The 19158-nt window shown below is 38.6% G+C and overlaps 1 protein-coding gene across 7 annotated transcripts in view; it reads right to left on the bottom strand.

The window, feature by feature from the left end:
- The window catches only part of ap3b2 (adaptor related protein complex 3 subunit beta 2), a 47989-nt gene that overhangs the window by 25089 nt on the left and 3742 nt on the right, over window positions 1–19158 (bottom strand). For 4 of the 7 annotated variants that reach the window (XM_028028493.1, XM_028028476.1, XM_028028484.1 and 1 more), the window contains exons 2-9: window positions 8103–8178; window positions 6322–6396; window positions 5985–6080; window positions 4444–4604; window positions 4197–4263; window positions 3787–3969; window positions 2694–2891; window positions 1309–1406 (exon numbers count right to left, since the gene is read on the bottom strand). In XM_028028493.1, coding sequence (XP_027884294.1) covers window positions 1309–1406; window positions 2694–2891; window positions 3787–3969; window positions 4197–4263; window positions 4444–4604; window positions 5985–6080; window positions 6322–6396; window positions 8103–8178 — 954 coding nt within the window. Of the gene's footprint in view, window positions 1–1308; window positions 1407–2693; window positions 2892–3786; window positions 3970–4196; window positions 4264–4443; window positions 4605–5984; window positions 6081–6321; window positions 6397–8102; window positions 8179–14980; window positions 15063–19158 lie in introns of those variants that run through there. The other 3 variants (XM_028028453.1, XM_028028446.1, XM_028028462.1) reach the window with 2 other exon arrangements.

Genomic DNA, 19158 nt, shown 5'->3' on the forward strand with positions numbered 1-19158 from the left:
AGCCCAGAGGTGCTGTGCTGTCATCTCTCTGTTTGGTTTATGCGTTCGTGTTTACTTCAGCTTCGCCGAGCCCCCTTGTTTAATATCCGTTTTCTGCTTTAGGGCCTAACAGATTTATTCTTCCTCCCTCTCTTTGTCCTTTTGCTGTTGTTTACAGCATCACAGGGTTTTGGGGAGTTATTAAAGCTTTATTTTCCATTGTTGAGACTTTCATTGTGCTCTCCATGAGTCTTTTTTTTTTTACAGTGACTTGCAAAAGCACTCGTACGCCTTCAATTTTTTAAAATTTGTCAAAATAAAATAAACAATATACAATACTCTCCATCAGCATTTTAAGAAAGAACAAGGAACCTGTTGTATTCAGTCCCCTTTTACTCAGATATACCTAAATAAACACAACATTCCCACATGGGAACACCGGCTGCCTTTAGTAGTGTGAGATTTCCTACTGGCACAGATTAAACATGACGTCTATATACCGATTTCAAATAAATAGTCACATGAGGTCTGATGCAGATGTTTAATATTGTCCAACATTCTACAGTTTGGTTTCTTTAATAAATTGGCAAAAGCAGAATCAAGTGTAGCAGAGCAGCGGCACAGAATATGGCCATGTTGTGGGGCTTTTAAAACCAGAAATACAAAAAAAGTAAAAAAATAAATAAAAATAAAGATGATGAAAAGATAAAAAGAAGATGAAAAGGTGGAGGAGCTTTTGCACCCCTTAGTATCTATCTGTGCACATCCCTGGGTCTAACTACTTTGTTCATTTTGTTAAAATATTGCTTATTCAGTTCCTGGTAAGCGGATAAAAACAAAACCAAATTTAAAAAAAACTATGAAATTATTTTTCTATTTCTTTTAAAAGAAAAAAATCCTATTTTTATGGCACTCGGGGGCTTCAGGTTTTGTCATTTTGCCCGTGCGGCAGAAATGCTTGGACGCCGCTGGTTTAGATCGGCGCATATTCATGTGGTAAAATTGCCAATTCAAAGTTCGCCGAGGCTCTTCATCGAATATGACTTTACAACGAACAAAACTTTTAATCTTTTTCTGGTGGAGACACGCCCCAGAAAAGTTGCAGCAATTTTCAAACAAATTTACTGAACATTTACTTTAAAAAAACAAAAAAATAAACATTTTCTTTCACTTAATAATTAGGACTACTTTGCATTGTTCCCAATAAAATACATAAAAACTCTTGGAATAGTTTTGAACTATGATGTTTATCTTGCTAAAGAAGCGACTACCAACGACCAGCTTGACTACTTTTAGAACGTTTTGAAAGGAGAAATACAGAAAGTTCACCTGTGGCTCCTCAGCAGGCGGACCAACGCCTTGGCAATCACGCCAACTTCTGCTTTCGGGGCCAGGTGGAAATACAACTGGGCCACAGCCATCACCACCTGGAATTTGCATATTTGTCTTGGTAAAAAAATAAAATAAAAATGTAAAGCTTCAGTGGACTACAACAACCCTTTTACGATAATTTGCCACTGTCAATTGTCAGCCGGTTAATTTCCTTCTGTGCATTACAATTATAATCCATCACTGTTTTTTTATTATTATTATTTACAGCTTTGTGTTGCAGTGCAGATGTGGAATGTGTTTGTGTTCACAAAGCCAATGTGTTAAACAAGCATGAAAGAGACAAATACTGTTCTGTTCTCCGTTTACTGTGCTCAGGCTAAAGCGGAGAACAAATAATCTGGCAGTGCATTTATTAAAAATGCCGCCGTGTCAAGTGTGTATTTTTGGAAATCTGCTTAGGAATGAAATCTCTGTGAGTTGGATGTCAATGAGCTAATCCCTGACATCATTAGCCATTAGCAGCTGGGAAGCATTTACAATAAATAGTGCCTCCTGGAGCTGGAAGTAGTACAGTAGCGCAAAGGTGTGGGAACTGAAGGAATAACAATTACAAAGAGCTGGAGAAAAAAAAAGATTAAAACATGTTCATCATGTTCTGTCCACCTGTGCAAATTGCTCACAAGTTCTTTGAGTAAAAATCATCTCAGATTGAATGACCTCCTCAAAGACCTTAAAAATGCTTTTGTGGTGAATTATTGACAACATGACTTTAAATCTGCAGTATGTAACTTTTATAAAAAATGTTTTTCACGTATTAGTTAAAATTGTCACCATGTCGTGACAGCAAAACATGAGACAACTTATCTGTGAATAAAATCGAGCTCCTATTATCATTTGCAGAAATGCAGCGTTCCCAGACAGAAACAACCAATCAGAGCAAGGAGGAGGGCTTTAGCGCTGTCAATCACTCCGTGTACATACTGCTCAATGTGATAATGGGAAAGAAACAACTCGCCGTTACAGGGAATCTGAACAATTGCCGTCACCAGTGGCCATGCTAACCAGCCTTAGCATTCACTGCAGGCTCTGCTAAACTAGTTGTAGCCTAGCATAGGGGTGAGCAGCATATACCCAAGGTTAATTGACAAAGAGGAGGCAAAGAAGCTAAAAACGTTTTCACAGATTTTCTCATATTATACTGCAACAGCAAAAGACAGTTTTAACAAATATGTAAAAACCGTACTGTTCATAAAAGCTACATACTGCAGCTAGTGGACATTCATGGTTTGTACCATAACTCCAGAGCGATGCTGAAGGCCTGGCCTGCTTTATGCTAACATGTAGCGTGTTCGCAGTGTGTGCAGTGTGTGTGGTTGTCTCACGGCTGCGTTCCGGCTCTGCAGCAGCGGCTTGGTGTTCCTCAGCAGCAGCCGGTGGTCGGGGTCCATCACGTAGGGCTTCCTCTTGGCCATGGCGGCCGCCTCTGCCTTCTTCTCCTTCTCCTCCTCGTCCTCATCCTCGTCTTCATCCGAGCCGTAAAAGGTTTTCTCTCCGCCTCCTCCCTCCTCCAGCAGGGACTCCTGCAGTCAGTGGGGAGTGCGTTTGTGGTCAACCGTCAAAAATGATTAACTAAGTTTTGTAAGATAACAGAAAACAACTCATTTCCTGACTGATTTCTTTTGTTTTTTTGTTACACAAAAAAACCACAAAATGACATTTTCAAACTTATTTATTAAGGGGAAAAAAAGATCCAAAACCTATTAAGTAGTTGTTGCACTGCTTTGGTGCCGACAATCAAGCATTTCAATATCTGGCAATTAATTGTTTAGCCTGAGATATGACTTTGCAACTTCATAGAAATGATAGATGTTAATAATGTTGTTTTCCTTTGTTGTCAGACAAGTTTAATATAAATATATATTTTTATTCCAAAGGTCTGAAAGTAACAGACCTTTGGAATAAAATCTGTAATGTGTTACTTTGTTACATAATGCTAGTGAGATAGCATTATGTAAAAAAGGGGCAATTATTAGTTTATTTAGAGCCAGGCTTGTTTAGACAACATCTTTATCTTATTTTATCTTTTAACTCTGTTCTATTTTCTTTGGTTATTTTTAATATTTTTATGATACTAAAGCAGACTGCATATGAAAGGAAGCAAATCGTTTACCAAGAGATTGTAGATGCAAAAAGTGCCAATTTTTTATCATGCAATTAATAGTCAGAATAACCAATAAAATTTCTCTCAGTCCAGCAAACTAAAATAAAAACATTTTACTAATTTTTCAGCTTTTCATTGTTGACCTCATCATATTAGGACCTTTGAGAAGCTTTGAGAACTGATTAATAGAAGTAACTACAAACTGGTAAAATGTAGATTTTCTTTAAGTCACAAACTAAAAAAAAGAATCAACAAGAAATGAAAATTGTTGTTAGAAATTCCTTACACGTGTCTGCGTGTGTTTTCTTACTCACGTTGATGTTTGGGTTGAGAAACTGGGTCCTAGCATAGCGAGTCAACATGTTGATGATGACGACCTGGCCCCACTCCTCCACGTCGATAAGCAGGTTGCACAGCTTCCTATAGTTCTTGTGGATCAGGTCGATGCGCTCCGGACACACCTCTTCGAACGCCATGACGACACTTCCTGCCACCAGCTGGAGCACATTTTGAATCAGGCACCAGCTGATTGCGTTACGGCTGCATTCCTAAACACCGACTGACTAGAAAGTCGTACAGCTAGAATCTACGATCAAATGTTTTGCTTGAATTTGCTAAAAAAGGAAGCGCAGGTGGGGTTTTTTCTCTTCTTCTTTGTTTCTATTTGTGAGAGCTGAGCAAAAATGTCCAACAAAATAAACAAGGTATAAAACCAAAAGCTTACCGTGGTTTTGTCTGCTAGGAGTTTCTCTATGACTTCAATCAGCTGGTCCTTTTGTTCAGGATCCAAACTAAGATGAGAGAGAAAAAATAATAATGGTCAATGAGAAACTTCCCATATCGACCGAATCTGGCTGAAGTGTAAAAACCACAAACGGATTTCATTGGCGGATCAGCAGCCGGTTTCTGTGTTTTCACACTGACGAGGTTTGAGTGATGATTATTTCTCCGGGCTGCTGCTGCAGACGTACCTGTAGAGTTTGGGGATGGCGTGGGCAGCGGTCTTCCTGACGTAAGGAGACATGTCTGAAGCAGCTTCTTTGATGGCCAGCATCATTATGGGGACGATGATTGTAACTCGTATGCTGGACAGGACTCGCAGGGCGCTGGCTCTGATGAGCTGATTGGGATCCTGTCAATTAAAAACATTTACGGCAACATCAATTAAATTAAAATAGTAATATTCATGAGCTCAGGAATTTATTTATGATCGCTCAAGTGTTAAAGGTGCTAACCACCTTTCAATGTTAATTTAGTTTTTCTGATTATTTAAATGTTACCTTTTATGCTTCCTTCAGCAGGTTAGGATAGAGTTATGGTTTATATAGAGCCTGTTCGTTAAATTTTTTTTGCACAAAGTCATTCTTTATATTACTTTGTGCAACTTTAATCCTCAAAGTTCTGCCTTCTTTGAGTTTCTTTCATAATGACCTGTTTTAGAGCCTCCTGTCACTTTAAACAAAAATAAGCTGCTTCTGGCCACCCAACATTTACATGGCTGTAAACAGACGCGCAATTATACAACCGCACATGTTTGAAAAGCAGAAAAAGAGCCTCCTGCACAACACACTAGAATGTAGCAAGTGGTTTCTGAATAATAAGTCAATAGCAAAACACTTGTCTTTTCCAGTAGCCATTGTACAGCACATACAGCGGTAAAACCAGCTGACCAAACATACTGGAGCTCTGCTTGGGTTGCTAGGTAATGGAGCAGTCAACAGTCAGCAAGTTTTGGAAATGGCTTGTTTTCTAGACATCAAAAATCATGAACTTATTGCCATAAGTTGGCTTGGTGTTTGTTTTTTTTAAGCACTTAAACTTCGACTGTTTCTAGGAGATGTTGAGATGTAAATGGGCACAAAAAATGTGAAAAAAGTGACTTCTGCATAATAGGTACCCTTTAAAAATGTGATGTGTATTGTTCAATTTGGATCCAGAACAAGGACAGGAACAAGGAAAATCATGACAAAGGAACTACTTCTCAACTGCTTCCCCACTTAGTCATGGGGAACATCAAGGCTCCACATTAAGACCCACACTGTTCTCGTTATGCTTTAGGTTTTAAAAAAGCATTACATTGGCTCAACCTTTCATTGCTCTGCTGAAGACCCATATATCTATGTACTTATCCCACTTTTAATGCTTTTGTTTACACATTTCAGCTACAAAAAATGTTGTGGATGGGAAAAACACCGCAAACAACAAAAAAACTAGTTAGGTCGATGCAATTACCGAAAGGCTACAAACTTTAAACATGTAGGGAAGAAAGGACAATGCATTTTGAGGCAATCTGTGTGGAATCTTTTGAAGGTTTATCATGGGATTGTTGGTCCAGTAGGTGTTTTTACACAATAAAGGGAAGGGAAGGGATCTATGATAACGCCTGTAAATTTGACTAACAAAGATTAGTAAAGTTTTTTACTACCTTTAAAGCAAAAACATTGCTAAATGATGTATGTGGCTAGTTCACACTCAGAGCATCCTGTCAACATGACAGAAACGTCTAACCTACCTTTAAGCCGCGCTGGAAGGTAGAAATTGAGAGCAGGGCAAGGTCTTGCTGCTCCTCGGCGTAACGCACCAAGTAAACATAGACCAGCTTCTTCACCTGGAATCAGCAGGAAGGAAGATGGGAGCAAACCGTTCAGGCAAACTTGGGAAGGAAAACTGATTCCACTGAGATAAAATCAAAGCACCGGGAGACTTTCTAAAACACGATGAAGGGAAGAAGCAGAAATTCGCAAGCCTGGAAAATTAAAGATGAAAAAACGAGATACAAGAAGCCTCTTTTTCTATGTACAGCAACAACACAGACCAAAGGAAACAGAGGCTGAACTAGCACAACCTACCTCAATGTTTTTACACGCCACGTTTTTCACCACAGCTGGGAAGAGGTCTGATGCATTTTTACCTCGGGCGATCATCTGGAGAGAAAAAAAGAATTTGAAAGGATTAAACCCTTTTTAAGAAACAAGACAAAATGTAGTACACATAAAAACTGTTGGGTCATTTCTGTTAACATAAGCACTAGATTTATGCCATTGGCACATTGGGAGTTCTTCAAATCACATTTAACGTTCTGGATCTGGATTTATGTGATTGACAGCAATAGGGCTACCTTTGTTATTGCAGAAAAAACTAAACTAGTGGAAAATTAGTTATAGTTTTTTTTTAGGTAACTATGGCTGTGCCCAGCATTCAAAGCCCTAGAAACAAATACTGCTCTTGAAAAACACTCCTATTTCAGGATGCTGCTTCCTTACTTTATTTAATCATATTTTTGAATTTATTGACATTTATTGACTTTCTCATGGAAAAAACAGTGGAAGACTGATGACTTTAGCCATTTTTTTAAACATCTATCGACATAACGATAAATGAAAATTCTTATAATGACAAGACATTTTTCACAATAAATAAACGATACGATAAATGCCCACCCTTAACAGTCCATATTAATTTTTAAGTTATAGTTTATATTTACAGATGTTTAATATGTTACATAAATTTTGAAATCATAAAAAAGTTAATGCACCTCTGACGTCGCTTCTCTGCAACAGTTAAACACACTTCTTCTTCACTATTACTGTCACGTGATCAAACAAATACTTCATGGCTGAAACCTCCCCATCTCAAAATACATCCACAAACACTAACAAGATGAAAATATAAATTATTGGCACACATTTACTTGAGGGACCCATACCAGTATGTTAAAAGAATGACAAAAATAAAATCCATCTCTTTTCTTTGAAATCAATCCAGCCATTTTTGTGTCACATTTGACAGAAATAGTTTTAAAAAAATAAAAAAATGGTTTGTTTTTAACCCAGCAGTTTCTATGATGTCTCTGTTGATGCTTGCTAACGTACTTTCATCTTCCTGCAGTGGTGATGAGTGAGCAGATGGGTGTGGCGTTTCAGATTAAGGAAACTGACACAGATCATGAATTATTAACAGCTGACAGCACAGTTTGGATCTGTTAACATCTTAGTTACATCATGACACACTACGACTGTCTTACTGCTCCAAAATACTAAAAATATTGCCAGTCAAAGCAATGGTAAGGGTTAGAGGCGAGTGATACAGCATATTTTGGTATCGAAACAATATCAAGTAAATGCAGGGCTCACATCGCCAATACCAATACCAATACCAATACTGATATGATACTTTTTTCTTTTAAGTTTGATATATTGTCAAACTTCTCGCCTTAAGATGTTTTTTTTGTTTTTTCCTTTGAATTATTTCATTCAAACCTAGGCCAGAATTTGGATAACGTTTACAGGTATCTACAAAATACTTTGAGAACATATTGGCATGATTTGTGTGCATTATTTTTAAAATAAATAACTAACGTGCAAAACAATAAGAATTTGAGAGCAGATTGAAACAAAATCCCTTTTGAAGTAGAACTGAGAAACTACAATATGAAAATAAATACAAAATTTCAAGAGGGAATCCGAAGCTAAAGTATCGAGTGTTGATCCGATACCGACATGGTATCGATATATTAGTGATATTTTGGTTGCGTACACCTCTAGTAATGATAGTGCACTTTTTTCTTCTGCATCACACACCCAAAATTGCTGATCCGCAAAATCCCAAAGTAAACATTAATCCCACTCACAGCCACAATTCGCTTCATTGCCTCCAGCTTCAGGGAGTCTTTGTTGCTGTCCAGCATCTCCTTCAAGTCGTCATGCCTGTGAGGAGGAAACCTGCAGGGTTAGCTCACAGCACAGCTTTATGTTAAAAGAGCGGGAGAAATGCACAACTTTAAGGCTTGTTTTTAACTTTGGATTCACCGCTCAGGATATTTCGCAGTGTCTTAGTGTGACCTAGAAAGGTTTCCCTTTGAAGTGAGAAATTTGGTTTGCAAACTACTTAAACCTGTGATACTGCAGCAGGCGATAGCAGAGCCGCATAATCCCTGAGAAAATGTTGACTTTTTGTTGACTCCTGATTGTTTTGTAGAAGAAAACGGTTTGCTTTAATAAAGTGTTAATCCAGATTAGCAAATAGTCAGGGTGATTGATGCCCAGTTGTCCAGTATGTGGTTATTGGCAACAAAAGCAGATATGAACTGTTCCATGTCCAGTTAATTCCTATCCCTCCCCCCATACTAAAATGGAAATATAGCTATATTTACAACACAACAAAATTAAATCTAAAGCTTAAACTTCACATACAGTGTTAGTGGGGTATTTACATAAGCATATATCTGTAATACAGATGAGCATTGGATTCAATTCTTACTGAGAATTTTTGCCTAGTTTCTTGTTCAAGCATCGCAGTACACTTGAAATAAGGCAAACCTGACTTTCAACCTTTCAGCAAGAAATTTAAGCTCGTTTTAAATCAGTAATTCCTTAATATGGATAAAAAAATTACAGGTTTCACTGATGGATTATTTTTTCATCTGTCATGCTATGAGTAAAAAACACTTGCCACTTTAACTAGTACTAAATCAATATTTAAAAAGTATTAGTACCGTTTGTGATTGGTCATTGAAACTTTAGTGCATGAAGGGCAACAGTCCTTAAAAACAACCATACTTAGTAGTGCAATGTTTTGTTTTGTTTTTTTGTTTGTTTTTTTATTGTGTTGCTATTTTTCAGCCCTATTTCCTGTAGCGCATCACTAATTTTTGGTTGACAAGTTGTCACTGCTCCATCATTTGGCTGGCCGCTACTAAGGTGAAACTTAAGGAGCTTTCGACTGTTTATATTTCTAAACAAAACCGCTTAAAGTACATTTTACCTCCCTAACCGGACTCTGTATGGACGGTGTCTCTTTCATTCTCCGTAAGCCCCCGCCATCTTTGTTCCAGTGTCAGCTGGCTCTTATGGTTGACCAGTGGCGCCCTCTGCTGGGTGGCGGCCAAACTACAGTACTAAAAAAAAGGTCTTTATTTAATCAGTTGAATCTAATTTTAATCTATGTAAACGACCATTAGTCTGTTAATTGTTTGCATCCCTAATTTGAACACCCCTCACACATTCATATCTGTTATTTATGTCAGGCACGACAAGAACAGCCCCCCTCCCGCAAAAACACAAGTGCCCCTGAGCGACTACTCCACCCTGCAGCCATAAGAGCTACAGCAAACAACTCTGGTGGCTTCTGCCAAACCTGCTGGGCGGGAAAAAAGGCAAACAGCGGTCACAGAAAGGCTGACAGCATGAACAAAGAAATCACAAATTGATGACAGTATCACAGGGTTTATCTGCTTTATTGTTTCATTCATAAAGCAGAGCAAACCGATAAGCACTCACACATTTCAAACTCTTACAGTAGAAAACTTGCAGACGGTTTTACTGAGCAGAAACCCCCCCTGATCTGTTTAGTCTCTTTAGTTGAGTCCACCCCACCCCAATTGGTTTCCAAGGTAACGAAGGATGCAATAAAATGTGGTTAAGTGATTTCCTGCCTTCCTGCAGAGAAAGCTTTGATTCATGCTGCTCACGCTGTTATACTGCAGCTGCCAGATGGAGGATCCAAACACATGCTTTCCCTGAAATGTAAATATTTGTGTTCAATCAAAAACCCCACCAGCACCACACACACAAAATCACTTTTTTATGCGCTATTAATCCAGGCGGAGTGCGTGACCTTTGTCAAATATAAAATAATGTACATACAGAAAGAAAAATAATGTTCCTTAGCCTCCTTGTATTCATAGATAAAGCAGGTTGTCAATCTGAAATAGACAAAAAAATGATGAAAGACATCACATTCTAACAACACTTCTTCTTTCTTCCTCTTCTTTTTAGAGTGATGATAGAAATAACTATTCAGACGAAATGATCAACCCGAAGCCAGGATCTTTGAATTTCGTCTGACTAATGAGCTGGGAGGGGGAGCGATGGGTTATTCAATACAGCCCATCTGCTTCAGTCCCATGACATCAGCGAGTGGAGACCTGTGAGGACGTGGCCGCTGCAGATCATCGCCACTTTACACTGAGATGGAGGTGCAAACCAGTGCTAAGTCTCTGCTGCTTCAACGTGTCCCCAGCATCACAGAGTTATAATTATATACAGTAGTTCCTTCTGTCAGGCACTTCAAACACTAAACCCATCAAAAAAAATGTTAAAATAATAATAATAAAAAAAACAATGAGGGGTATTTTTAGACGAGAGCCTTGAACTGAGGCTGTGGCTAAATGCAAAAAAAGAGAGAACATTTTCAATATAGCATGACAAATTTAGCTCCCCCAAAACATTCAAAGGACATGAAAATGGGTGAATCTAATCCTGGTTAGCGGAACACAAGATCCTCTCCCCACGGCTTCGGTATTCAGAACTATTCTAATGACATTTGTTCTGTTGAGACGGTTCTGGAACGGTTCGCCGCCTGCGGCGTCAGCTGAAGAATGAGCATTTCTAGATGGGATGACGTTGTACCAAAACAACGTCATCCCTGTGTTTTTTTTAGGTTGAACAGAAATATCCGCCTGCATCAGTTCAAGAGTGAAGGGTTAGACTGTTGAGCCTCGATTACTTAAAGCGAAGTGAAGAGTGGAAAACAAAAAGACAAACCGAAAAGCACAGAGTCGCTATGGTCACCTGGTTTTTCAGCTTAAATTGACCACATGACATCAAAAATGAAGGTCTTTGTTCCTGAATAGGCCTTTTTGTCACCATAACAAAATCTACTGGGCTATAAATTGTCTCTGAAGTTATTGCGACAAACGATAGCATTGTTGTTTTGACACCATTTTTAAGTAATACAACGGTAACAGGATAATAATGCAAGAACACATTCTCAAAGATGGCTGACCCCTAAATTCTTATGAACATTTAACGGTGGAACTGGAAGATATTTTACATATTCCTATGAAACACAAAAAAGTTAGCCAGCTAGCAAGGCTATGTTAGCTTGTAGTTAGCGTAGCCTCAACCGCGAGGGGAAAAAAACCATACAAGATTAAATGGTCCTGCCACAACAAAAGTTAAAACTTATTTAACCACAGGTCTTAAAAATACACTTTTTAAAATGAATTTAAGACATTTTAGGGCCTTAATTTTAGATACACAAGCTTAAGACCTTTTAAGGATGCGCAGACAAAATGAATCATCAACATTTATTCACTGAAAAACAGCAAAAGTTATGAGGGGATTACCTAGATATTTAAACTTTAAAAGGTTAATAGGTGAACGAGAGCAGCTGAAACACTGGCTAGTACATGTTATTACTTTCAAAGCAATATGCTACAAAATGTGTTGCTGAATGTTTTGTCCACAAACATCTGGAAATTTGCACTGAAATATGTCGGGAAATGAGACATCAACTAGTCACATCCAAACAGAAAGTAAGGACGCCAGCCTGTAGCACGACACGTACGTTTTCTGCATTAAATATCAGCAGCAAGACTAGAGCTTACCGAAAACTACATGAAGGGTCCGATTTGAGTATTATGTAAGTCAGAAATTCAATCAAATTCAGTGCATTGATTTCAAAGTAAAATCAGACTTAATTATTATTTTTTAATTCTATTCTTAAATTACTCGAATCGTTATCTGGTGGAGGGGGGGAAAGTCCTGATTAGATCCTCCTAACAAAAGCTATTAGTAGAGAAATAAACAGGAAATCATTATAGTCATCACGGACAGCTGATTAGGATCATAAACATCGACATCAATGTTCCAACCAGGAACAGAACAGCCTCCTCATAATGCAACCTGATTACGGGTTGGATACCAAACGGAGGAGTTAATCCGAAAATTTGGAAAATCCTTTTTATGTTCTTGGATCCCAGGATGTAACAGGAGAGAAGGCCGTAAGGCTTCATTTGCTTTTACAGCTTACCATGATAACGCATCCTAATCAGCCTCTCTAATTAATAATGTGACAGGGATTCATGTGGCAAACAAGCCCACTAAAGTCTAATTAAAATTAAACTCGGAAATGTTTAATTACGTTGGCTTAGAGTGGAAGCCAAACGTGCAAAGTACAACCTGACAGAGATGACTGACGGCAGACATGTTTGCCATCAGTCAAGAATGCTGGAATATATAACTTTTTTCTTTTACACACCCTTTTCCATCTCTTCAGAAACTCAACACCGACTCTACTCCTCCAATTTCACTAGATTTATTTATTTATTTATATTTCTTTGCCTCTCCCTGCCCAGCGACAGCTGAATTTACAACACCTGTGAATTATTGAACCTGCTGCGGCCCAACGGAGCGCGGGGCCGCTCCGGTTACCCGGGACAAGAAGCCAAGAGATCAGCGGGAAGGTATCCATGAAGGTAAGGCGGCACTCGAGGATGCGACGTCAGGCGCGGTGTCGGCTTGCTTCCCGGGAAGCAACTGCGGCGACATGAAAAGGAGACGACGTGAAAGGGAATTCATCGGAATCAGCTTTAAGTGAACGATTGAGGGGTTGCGGCTCCTACGTTTCGGAAGGGGCAGGAACGAGAGTGACAGATAGAGGCCAGCTCCGAAAGTGGAGCTCTGATTTCATTACATTTTGAAACAAGTTGACTGAAGGTTGCAGCTATAAACACGAAACTGACAATTAGGCGTCAGCGATTCTGTGTAGACGTCTGAGGCTGGATTAATTAAGAGCAGCAGCCTTGGCTTTTCAAAAACAGCCAATTGAAAAGGCTTTTAATCCCCTCCAAATTGCACTAAGATTGAAGATAGATTATCTCACCTGACTTTGTTTTCTTTAGGTTTCTATGGGTGAGTAGCTAATTCTGCTTTGTGTCAGCATCAAGCGTTTTTGTGACTTTACAAAAAAGAAAAACAGAAGCCATCTTTAATTGTAACAATTTCAGCTCAAGAGCAACTGGAGCTGAAGCAAGAATGTTTTTATGGTTCTCAGACTGTGGTACAAGTGCCACTGGTTGTAAGTGTGGTGCCTTCAGTGGTAGTTGGAACAACCATTCCCATGCAAATTGAAAGCTAATCTTTCTGATAAAGAGTCAAATGGATCTATTTGAACAAACTGATATTTGCTTGGAAATTTGCTCCACTATGCTGTTAAAGGCATAGTGGAGAACATCTGAAGAACTCCCAACAGAAAGTGAACTGGGCAGCTGTGAACTACTAGTAAGGCTACTGGCTTGTCTCAGAAAGTGGATCCTTGGAGGGCATCAAATTCAATTTAAGCTAGTTCAAACAGGTTAAATTAACCTATTAATTAATATCATATCTCACTCAGCAACAAGCTAACTCCTATTAGCAGCATAAACTACAAACTGTGTGTATTTTAACAACTCCCAACATATTGAAAATGGACGAAACAAGTGTTAGTGGTTCCCTGTTTTTCTAAGTTGCTGAGCTCAGTGACAAGCTAACTACTATTAGCACATTAGCTATATTCCTTATCATTTTATGAATTTAAACAACAAAAAAAACATGTTCACTAATATGGTTTATGCAGTACAGACTCTAGCAAACTGTCAGAAAGGCCAAATAAACAGTTTATTACCTCAGTTTTCACTATGTTTAAAGATAAGGTAGCCACATTGGATTCTTGTTGAGGATGATGAGAAACGCTTGACTGTCCAAAGTGGAAAATAGACTATAAGTAAATTTCTCTTTATCTTTTTCCACCGATAAGATGGGAAATTTCAATTTCACCAATTGTATTTTACTAATATTACGCTAATATTAGGTAATGAATTAATTGTCTGCTCCTGCAGTCAGGTTACAATTAGCTACTCCACAGACGTTAGCTTAACAATTTGCTGCATCTGTAAAACAATAGGGACCAGCATTGTGAAAACTTTGGCCGATATCGATATCTGAATTTAAAATTGCGTTATTGCTGAAAACCGTTATTTACAGATATTACATATAGCATCAGTGCTCCTAATCAGTGAAACGCTGATAAAAAACATTGTTAAAGGGTTAATAGAGGAGATAATGTTGTGATGACTTCCTGAAGGTGGAGTTTCAGAAACAGCAGGAGTTTTTAAAGAGACAGAGACCCAATTTCAAGGAGTTGAATTACAAAGTCAAATTTCTTTTAAGTATATATATATATATATATATATATATATATATATGTGTGTATATAGTATTTTTAAAACAACTGAAGGTAACAGTTTAATAACTCAGTTACTTGACTCTGCTATAAAATGGCACTATGTGCCTGGAAAACACATAATACTGCCCCTTTAAATTATAGGAAAGGACTGACACAGTACTTCAGTGTTTTTGACATTGTAACCGTCACCAGCTCGTTAACGTTAGTAAACCCTAATACCTGGTTAAAAACCTTTACTATTTACTGATTTGGTACCGGTCACATAAAATTTAAGAACCTCTGCTTTGGAGGATCTGGGTAAGAAGACTAACCAGATTTCGTTCCTGCAAAACATGTGAAAACAAAGATTCTGACAGATCCATGGATGAAGAAAAAAACCCTTGTAGAATATGAAGTGCAACCAAGCGGTCATAGAGTTACTTTCAGTGTTATCTGCTTTGGCTATGAGGCACCTATAGACCTGAAGAGGTGAGCAGCACCAGCAGGTGTGAGTTATCGTACCGCAGGGGCTGACTTTGGAAGCTGCCACCTCCACCTCCATCCTCCTGTGAGCCTCGTTCCTCCTGGTCTCCTCCACCTCCTCCACCTCCTCCGCCACCCCCAGTGCCTCCAGATCGGAGGTGGCGCAGCTCATCCGGCTGCAGGGCGCTGTACCAAGTCTGCTGCCCGCTGTCGGGGCTCAACACGGGGCTCTTGTCCTCCTCCTGGCCCTGGACCTGACTCTGCACCGTCTTCACAATGTTCACAGCATTCACGGGCAGCTGGAGCAACCTTTGCATAGTGGTCATCTTTAAAAAAAAATAAATGAATAGAACGTGAATTTCAACCTGTAGAATTGTAGAGAAAGGCTGCAGTACTTTTTTACTGGGAATTGCTCAAAGATGCTCCTTGGGCAGTTCGTCTGGGGTCTGCCACATCCAGTTGGCACAAAAAAAAAAAGAGAATAAGATCCTCCCAAAACGTCCTGTATGTGTCCGACTCTTCTCTGCTCACTTGTCCAACTCGAGCTGAACAGCAACTCAGTGCCTCTTTTTTTTTATTATTATTATTCCCTTCTGTTCGGAGCAGCAGCGGCAACAGACATCAGCTGCTCTGTAAATGGATGCTCGGCTCGGCAGGGAGGGGCGTGGAGTTTTATCTCTCCTCGCTCGGGCGGCTCCTCCCTGCTCATGTGGTTCCTGTTGCAGCACCAGCCTCTCCGTGCACACACAACGCACCAAGGTCTCCCATAATGCTATCATCTCTCTTGTTCACTTAACCAAGCTGTCACCCCTCCTCCAGTGACTGCCACCCATATCCCTCCTCTTCACAGTTACAACCATATGTACTTCTCTCTTTGCAGCAGTTCTGTTTTTAAAAAAATAGATATTCCTTATTTATTTACCCCATTAAGAATTTTTTTTTAAAAATCTCTGCTATCTCATTCATTTTTTAAAAAATATATCCTGAACGGCCCAGATTTATTTTTTTATTTTTTTACCTCGGCTTACATGACTCAGCTTTTTTGGCCGTGTCGTGATGAAAACGTCTCTCTCTCTCTCTCTCACGCGAGGTGTCTCTATTTCGCTCCCTCTCCCACTGTTTTCCTCTTGGCTCGAACAAAACAAACCCCCCAAAAAAGCTGCCTTGAAGCTCAGTTCGCATATGCTCGCTCTGTCATCTGTGAACAGATCAGCTGGGATGTGTTTAGATGTTGTTAATCCCCCCCCCCCCCCCCCCCCCCCTGCCCTTTAACCAGTGATCCGAACAAAAGATGCACCCAGCGGATGCCGCTGCTGCTGCATTTACAATAAATTACACTGACAGCTCCGGCTCACAGAGCTTTACAGCCTAAAATCACTCAAACACACTTTAGCCACTGCTTTGAGAATCACATGTCGCGGGTTTCCAATGTAATCAGCTGTTTTGTTGTAAATTGCTATTTAATCAAGGTGAAGTTGACAATACCAAAAACAAGCTTCCCTGTACCGCTGATGACATCATACATGGCATCGACCAACCAATCAGAGTTCTTTGGAGTTGTATTTCGTCACCTTCCTAAAATAACGGCCTAAGTCTCTTTTTTTTTTTTTTGGCCAAAAGTAAAAAAAAAAATTGTTACCAAAATAATTTTTGGCATGAAATGATTTAGGCTATTATTTTAGCAAGGTGATGATTTTTCTTCTGGCTTTAATCAAGATCTCCCTTTAAATCCATTGAAGTTTGGTAAAATGGCATTATTTGTATATTAACGCATTCTGATCGACCCGAGCTTCGTTGGCCCAGATACACACAAAGCAGAACTCCCCCCCCCCCCATTCGTTTCACCCTTATTTTGACTTGAAGAACCTTCTTGAATGTTTTATTCCATTCTATATCTTGCATCCCTAATAAATAAATATATTTCTCAATGCTTTGATAACATGGTTCTCAGTTTAAATGTAATAATAGCAGAACAGCAGGAAGCAAGGATGGCAACGTTTCACCGGAAGAATCTGAAAACAGTAGTTTCTCCTGCCGGCTCTGACTGAGATCCCTTTTAATCAAGAGTTTATTTAATTGTATTTTATTTTATTTTGGGTGCAGTGCAGCGGCATCAAATGTACATGAACGAGGGCTAAGCTCTCTCCAAAGACACATACTCCAGATAGACTTCCATGAATTATTAAAGTGCAGTATGTCCAGAAGCTGGATAATTAATATCCATCTCCTGCTGGGTTCTCAGTGGAGACACGCCTGTTAGCCACACCGTATTTCAGGAGTTCAAGGAGAGGATTAATATCCCACTGATGCTACACTGTTTGTGCCGGCAGCTGTTTGCTTGAGAACAAGAACAGAAACCCAATTCTATTTAAGTGAAAGCAAGCAGAAACCAAACACTCACGCTGCTAAGTCACAAACACGTCTCAGTTTGGAACAAAGATTCTGATGGTAACGGTTTCAACTGTTTTTATTTTTAAGTTTGCTTCGTAACAGAAGAAGATTAAACTCGGTGATCAATGCCACTTTTCTTTTTCCATCAAGCCTTGAAATGAAGGTACGCACAGTTGGGGTCGGATGTTTATATTCATTTTGGGATTTCAATAGAGGAGCCATGTTGTGATGACTTCTCGAAGGCGGAGTTTCAGAAAGAGCGGGAGTTCCTTAAAGAGACAGAAGCCCAATTTCAAGGCCTTAAATTACTAAATTTAATTTTTCTTAAGTCATAGCATTTTTACAACAACTGAAGGTAACTTTAGTTAATTGTGCTATAAAATGGCACAATGTGGTTGGAAAATACATTGCACTGTCCCTTTACGCACATTTTGGTTGACAAAAGACCGTGAATATTTCTAACAGTAAATTAAGCACAAGTACAGTGGTAGGTTAAGAGATCCTCTCTTGAAAGAATGTTGACATAATTCCCCCCATTAGTTCTTATAAATCTAGGTAAGGTTACATTGTTTGGTTTGCTTCATCGTCTTTTCTCTAATGTAGTTTTTCATCTGGACAAAAATGTGCTCTTCTGATTATTTTTTTTTCCCTTGCAGCCCTGTATGTCAACATTATATAGGGTTAGCGGTATTGGATTCCCTAAATGTCCTCCTCTGACATAGATAATAGTGGAGGATATTCAAAAGCCCACAGAAAGCATAGAGAGGATCCAAACAATGGAAGAAAAAGGAAACTGAGTAGAATATGGGTTTATTTATTAGCTAATAAGGTCATAAGCTCATGTTTTCCCAATATAGTCCAGTCTTATAACATGAGAACAGCCATTGTCTGTCTCTACGGCTTTTTGCTTTCAATTTATCTTCGGAAATGGAAATGAAATGATGGCAGTCTGCATATTTATACTCTCAATGTTATTCTAGCGGCAGGAAATGTCAGGGTCTGATAAATCCACCTCGTCTCTGACAGAAACATTTCTGAGACCAGACTTCCTGTTGTTTGTAGAAGAGTATTAAAAAGTGATAAGTGATCAATGGGAAGCACAAGATAGAGGGTTTTTTTTTTCAACAAAACAATATATATTTTTTTGATATGCTAAAAGCATATTTAAAGGCTGTGTGTAAGAGCATATAATAGTCATTTATACAAAGTACAAATTAAAAATTGATTGGACACATACAGTGGGCATATACTGGAGAGTAACTCAATTTTGTTTTCTGTGTTATTTATTTATTTATTTATTTATTTCGAACAGACTTTAAAACAATCAAAAAGAAAATAAAATAAAATGGAATGAAACAACTTAAGAAATAAAATATGAAACAAATTATTATGCCCATGTGACATGCAAAATTTTTCTGTTCGAAAAGGAGCAGGTAGAAGATACATCTTATAATGTCCTGCCCCTTTCCTACTTGTCAATGTATTTACAATGAACTGTCATAACATCAAAAAGAAAATTTTTTCCATTTTTCCATCATGTATAACTATACAAAATTATTTTAAGTACTATTTATATCATCAATTACATTATAGCCTATTGGATATTAAACATCTTATACAGCATATTTTGAAATGAGCTCTGCTTTAATCAGCTTTTTAAATTGGTTTACATTTGTAATTTGTTTTAACTCATCATTCAATCCATTCCAGACATTTACTCCACACACAGATAAACAAAAACTCTAAGAATTTGTTTTTTAGGTTACTCTTGTTTGTATGGATACCCATTTCTGCCATGATAGAACAAAATAAAAGCCCAACGGAAA

Source organism: Xiphophorus couchianus, chromosome 2, assembly GCF_001444195.1.
Source record: "Xiphophorus couchianus chromosome 2, X_couchianus-1.0, whole genome shotgun sequence".
Taxonomy (NCBI): domain Eukaryota; kingdom Metazoa; phylum Chordata; class Actinopteri; order Cyprinodontiformes; family Poeciliidae; genus Xiphophorus; species Xiphophorus couchianus.